We start from the raw sequence: 6,436 nt of genomic DNA on the forward strand, positions 1-6,436 counted from the left end.
TGTGATCATAGATCAGGTCCCACTTGTGCAGATGTTTACCAGTGCTGGGAGCTTCACCTGGATTGTGCTCGAAATAAGTAGGGGTGGAGGAGAGGTGAGTGGCATGGCGGCGGGGCGTGGCAGGAAGGCAGTGGGGGTTTTTGGTGGGTCTGGGGATGTTTGATGGGATCAGGGGGGTGCCAGGTCTTCACAGGGTGGGGGGGTTGTCCATCTGGAGGTGGGGGATTGTGAGGCTAAAAATAGCCCAGTCAGGATTTAGTGCGGGGGGCTGGGGAGGAGGGTTGGAAAAGTGCAGCCCCATGGCTGGAGCAGGAAGCTTGGCTTTCTCAGTCCTGGGGCTGCACTTCAAACATGTACAGATGTTCAGTAGATTCAGGTAACCAGTTCCTGATCTAACTAAGTATACCTCCTCCGGCTAACTATGTTAGATTGGGCTGGCCATTTTTTACCCAGTCTAATTTACCTGAACATCTGTACAGACCAGTATTTAGAGCAACCTAACTCTAGTTAGGTCAATCTAAGTGTGATGTCTGCACATACCCTAAAGCTGCTGATGCTCCAGTGCATCTTAATAGAGATTGCAATACCCTTTGTTACAGCAAATGCAGGACACATATCAACACATATCAGCAGCCATTTGATCACTGACGTAAACTGACCATTAGGGCTGGGAAAAATTGGGGGGGCAAGTAAGCCAACCTGCTGAAAAATAGAATTTCAGGTCACCTGAATCTCATCTGAATGGTTTTCTACAGGGAAAAAAAAGATCAGGAAAAAACAAAATCAATTTTGTCACATCAATGTTTTCTGAATGAGACAATTTGACATTTTATTTCAAATTGTAGAACTGTAGCTACATTAATTAAAAAAAACCAAAAACAGTTGAACAACCTTGTACATTTAATTTATTTAATTACAGCTCAGGCAAAATGTTCCATTCAATGCAAAATGGTACTTTTGGTTAGTCTTGGCAGGAAAGGCCAACAATTTTTAGTGACTTAAAAATAATTTTTTTTCCCAGACTTTTAATTTAGGCGTCCAGTTGAAAAAGCTAATATTTGCATTCCCCAAATGGGCACTATCACCTTTTTCCTTACAAGCTGGGCACCTCTACATGGTACATTTACTGCAAACCTGCCTAATTAGCTCTACAGTAAATATCTCAGTATCTATACATGCGCCCCTATTAGGGCACAGGAAACTAATAGACCCCACTGCAGGTTAGTACTTTAAAATACTGTGTCAGTGTTTGAATTAACAAGTACTATCCTGTAACAGTTTTTTTAGTGCACAGCAACATGTGTGTAAATGCTGGCAGGGCTGGCTGACACAGAAGGGCACATCAGTGCGGAGGCTGTCTGTCTGCTAGCCCTGCACTGGACCCCCTTGTGCTCCAGCCATCCCCTCCGTAGCACACTAAACTAGGTTGCAGCAGCCCCAGTTTGGTATACCAGTTGACCTCCCCAGGCCTCCTGCCAGCTGAGGCTTCTCCAACCCGGCTCAATGTGCTGTGGTCCCCGGTGCACGTTCAAATGTGGTGCCCAGGAGCAATAAATTCCTATGTGATATGTATCAGAGCTTATTGTTTCGAATTAATTGCATGTGTAGACATGCCCACTGCGTTAGAAAAGTGTTGTATACTTATAAGGAGTGGCGGGTATTTAAAACAGAAGTAGCCTTATTCAGGAAAGCTGATCCATAGAGGTGGAGGGAGTTTCCCCAACACTGCTCAGAGTGAGAAGCAGGACAGGATTAGAATTTAAGAGGTTGTGGCCTCCTGTCCTGCACTCTCCACTCTCCTGCCTCGGAAACCAGGAACCTAAATTAAACTAGATTAAATTAAGTCTTGCTAAGGCTTCGTCAAGGCCCTGTGTACTACCAAAGTTCTAAAATAAGGCTGTGTAGGATGTCTCTGCAAACACCTACTGGATGCCAAGGAAGTTTCCTCAACAGCTTTGCATAGGATGGTGTGTAAAGAGGTTATAGGAATAGCTACAATTAAGCAGATCCAGAGGGCTAGAAACCTTTGTTTTAAAGCAGCAGCAGTAGTTATTCTAGTCTAAAAGCTGGAATAACAATTATGGCTGGTCTGTACTGTATTTCCATAGCCTGCTTACAGATAGATTCTTCCATTCAAAAATCTTTTCAGACATTGGATTTAAGGGTTCATCCTTTCTGTTTCTTCCATAGCAAATCAGGGTTGACCTCTTGTGTGAATAAGTTTTATATATATATAAATCCTTGAATTTATATATATATAAAAGGATATATATATCCCTGAACAAGGCCTTGAGGAGTTTCCCATATCTGTCAGGAGCTCACGAGGATAATGGTATGCCCTTTTAGGAAAAGCGTCCCCTCTCTGTGCAGAAAATTTGAGGGTGCTCCTATGAAAACATTTACCAGCATTACCAGGAATGCAAAAGTTGGGAGAAGGTGGTATGATTAGGAAGCCCTATCTGGAGGAAATAATTTATTGTAGAGATCTATTTTAGACACTAAGCAAGGAAGTGTCATGATTTCTCCCATTTTTCTTTCATCATTTCAGTTTCAAACTTGACAAGAGCAAGCCTATCTACTCAATTTTCTAATGGAAGTGGAGTAACAAAGGATTCATTTTGCTTATTTTTAAAACAAAATCATGTGTTTATTTCCTTCTCCCTGAATTTGTTTGTAGAATTCAGAATTCCTTCAAGGATCTCACACTCACAGTCTGAGAAAAGTTCCCTATGGTTTTCTTTGCATCTGATGCACTTGGAGAAAAAACACTGTCACAAACTCCCTATTAGTGACAATTAGAACTAAGGCACAAAATATGTTCAATTTGCAGCAGCTGGTTTCACTAGAAGCTAATGGAGGAATCATAACTGTATGCAACTAAGAACATAAGAGAACATAAGTAGTGCCATACCAGGCCATAAAAATGGCCCATCTAGCCTAGTATCCTGTCTCCAGCAGTGGCAGGAGTAGATGCTTTAGAGGGAGAGCATTGCACTGGGTATATCTGGAGTGATCTATCCTTTCCCTCTTCATTACCTTCCCTGGCATTGATCACCACTGGTTTAAGAAATGCTGCAAGCTATAACTATAAGTGTTCTGAATTTCAAACACAATGTTTTTGTTTTATGTAAATACACATGATACCTTTCAAGAATATGGATATTCTGAAGATAAACTAACAAGAGTTCGATTAAAACTGTGAGAAATATTATTGAAAGTACATGGAAAAACTTCTGCATTGCACGATCTGTGGGCAACATCCATGGAATCTGATTCTTTTTTAAGACCAGCTTTGAAAGATCTGTGGAAGCTTAGGTTCTTACTTCTTGAGAACCGTAAGCCCTAAGCATTCCTAGAAATGTCCATGTTTGGAGCCGTGGATTTTGGCGTTTGCAGGCACAGAGTAAACTTCCTGAATTTTTATAAAGAATAATACTATTTAATGTTGTTCCAAATTCATTTCAGAAGTCAACGTTCAAACGTTATTTTGTCTCCTTCACTAGTAGCACAGCCTTGGCCTCATCTGTCCGAATTATAATGCCATCCATGTCCACTAATTTGCTCTTAGCTTTGGTGATATAACATAGCTTATCTCTGCATGCGGCAACAAGATTATGGTGAGGGTGAGGGTGAGGTTGAGCGAATGTGTTTCAACACTTCTTTCTTGGTACTTATTACCATACCATAACATTCCTGCAGCCTGGCTTGCTGCTGCTCCAGCTGCTTATGCAAACTTCTAATGGAGCGCAGCAGCAGAAGCCTCCGATACATAGCTAGCTGAAGTCGGTATCTCTCCTTTTCTTCCTGCTTTTGTTTTTCAATGGTCTCTGTTACTTTCATAGTTTTCATCCAAATAGTCTGACTCAGGCTACAGGGGGTCCAAACTTTCAATGGGCCTTCCAAAGTTAGCTCTGTTTTGGAGTTCCATGTGCGACAGCAGCTGAACCCACTTACTAGCAGCGAAGCAAGATTTTGGGGGAGAGCAGACTCTTTAGCAGCACCTGAAAGCTGTGACTCTTCAGATTTCTGATTGGAGTTCCAGAGAAGGCTTTCTGAACAGGGAGAAGAGATGTCTACTGGCATCAGCTTACAAATCGCCACAGGATAAGATGAGGCAGCTAATGGCATATTTGCATCTGTTGAATGATACTCTGTGAACCCAGGGGCTATGTTTTGTACCTTGTTATGAGCAATGAACTGGTGTCCAATGAGGGTTTTTTCACATGCTATGGCCTTGCCAGAAAGAACAGACAATCTTGCTGGCACTATTGACCTTTCCCTCTCTTCATTAGAGCTACCTTGCAAAGGCTCTGTAGAGCAGCAGTCAGCTGTTGTTAGGGCGTGACAAGTCTGAAATGAATCTTCACCATCATTAATTTGTGTCTCCTCTTCATCTCCAGACATCAAACCTACCTCCTCAGCCATTTGCTGTATGAACTACAGAACGAGTCTGTGAACAAAGTGGAAGCAAGAGGATTTCATTTCCACAAAAAAACTAATGCCCAGTGACATTTGAAGAAAGAATATCTCTTTATGTTTAAGCAATGAAACTATTACTTTTCTAATAAAGCACAACCTCTGGGTCACTTCAGGCCATTTCTCATGATTTGCATTAGATGTTCTTTGAGACACAACATTAATCCAATAATAATTAAAATGATATACTGTACTATTAACATTCTCAAATCTTTAAAGCAAAGTGATCTATGCCTGCAGCACTGCCTGTGCTGACTAATTAAACAGAATACAGTTGTAAATGGCTATTGTAAGCACTTCCCCCTTTTAAAAATATAGCTTAGGAAAGTGTAGTTTATAGTGATAGAAGAGTTATCAGTACTGATCAGATTTAAACAGAGGCCAATGTACCAGAAACAGCAGGTTTTATTTACATATCCCCCCCCAGCCCCCAGTGAATTCTGTCTCCTAACACTTTGCTTATGGTGTTGTTTCTTTTCCCTATTAATTCTCTTCAGTACAGCTATATGCCAGGTACTCAGAAAAAGGAAAAGAACACTTACCGAGACTGGTAGGGGAAAAAGACTTACAGTGCTCTATGCCCGGGCATCATGTTTTCTCGTATATGAGTCAGCACAATCTGGAACAGGAACTCATCCCAATGCAGAAGCAGCAACAGCAGCAACATTAGCCTGTTCCACCCAGCAACAACAGATCCTTGTAAGTGAGCTCCAATAGCCACAGGAGTAGAGCTGTTTTCCTTTAAGGATATTGTGCTCTTAATATCCCTGTTGAATTGTGTGCACGGATTTGAGCATCCAACTAAAAAAATCAGTCACTTCAAACAGCCTTCCTTTTCACTCTTCCTCCTCTGTAATTGTCTGATTCTAACATGAATCTGGAAGTCTGCACCTGCGAGTCTCTGTGTGAGAGCTAGCAGTGTATACCTAGCTCAGCACAAAAGAGGGTGAGGCATTCTAAACTCCTGTACATACAAATCATTTCCCTTTCAAGAATATAAACAGCAATTAACTTTTAGGAACCAAATCTAAAAACAAAACCAAGGGAAAATGTCAAGTCAGTGAGCATCCCTGAAAATCAGGCATGGATGCTTAACACAAACACGAGCAGACTCTCCCTATGCCTAAAGAAGGGTGTTTGTACCCAAAAGCTTGCAAAGAACAATTTTTCCAACCAGGTAGTTTGTCTAATAAAAGATGCCACATTTACAAAGGTCTGCCTTTTGGGTCCAAGGTGTCTGACTTTTGGCACCTGAGTTTGAAAATGCTGGCCCTAATATTTAAGAGTAAGATTAGTGGTCTGTACTTAACCAGACCACATCATGTAGTATATCTCCCTTTGTTGGTTTGATTGCATGAGAACCACCTTTTTTTCCAATTTGTAAAGCAATGATCTAATTCATCCTTTCACACAATTGCATTTATTTCAGTGAGTTTACATAAGGGATGAATCTACCTCATGCCTTCTTTAACTACATGCTGCCATCTTCATTATAGTAATAAGAATAAAATAAAAGAGCAACCTCAGTTACCATCTAGACCTCAGAGTAAACATTTTTAGACTTGAAAACAAAACTGTAGTTGGATCCTATCTCTACATCTCCACATTGTCTGTAATTTCAACTATACATATCTTCAGAATATCCATATTCTTGAAAGGTATCACACATATTTTGTAATGCAGATAGTATAGTGTTGTGGTTGCTCTGTTAAGCAGGATACAGCCAAACCTTGAACAGTGAACTCCAAGTAACAAATTCAGATATTTACCCAAAGGTCTGACCTGAGCACAATTTTTCCTGTGCAGACACTATTATGCTCTGAAGTTGTAAAATAACAAAATGTGTTTATGTGCCAGATCCTCATCTCATGTAAATATATGCAGCTATAGTGATTTCAATGAAACTTCACCAGTTTACAATGGCTGACAATTTAGCATATAAATCCTAGTGGGAAAAAGA

At 40.8% G+C, this 6,436-nt stretch overlaps 1 protein-coding gene across 1 annotated transcript; it reads right to left on the bottom strand.

The window, feature by feature from the left end:
• Window positions 1-295: 295 nt before the first annotated feature.
• LOC109315462 lies at window positions 296-5,358 on the bottom strand. Its single transcript, XM_019543156.1, has 2 exons — window positions 5,019-5,358; window positions 296-4,450 (listed from the first exon to the last, which is right to left on the bottom strand). The coding sequence occupies exon 2, from the start codon at window positions 4,423-4,425 to the stop codon at window positions 3,613-3,615; it is 813 nt and encodes a 270-aa protein (XP_019398701.1). The 5' UTR covers window positions 4,426-4,450; window positions 5,019-5,358; the 3' UTR covers window positions 296-3,612.
• Between the last annotated feature and the right edge of the window lie 1,078 nt (window positions 5,359-6,436).

This window comes from Crocodylus porosus, unplaced genomic scaffold, assembly GCF_001723895.1.
Source record: "Crocodylus porosus isolate Cpor-Errol unplaced genomic scaffold, CroPor_comp1, whole genome shotgun sequence".
In the NCBI taxonomy this organism is placed as follows: Eukaryota; Metazoa; Chordata; order Crocodylia; family Crocodylidae; genus Crocodylus; species Crocodylus porosus.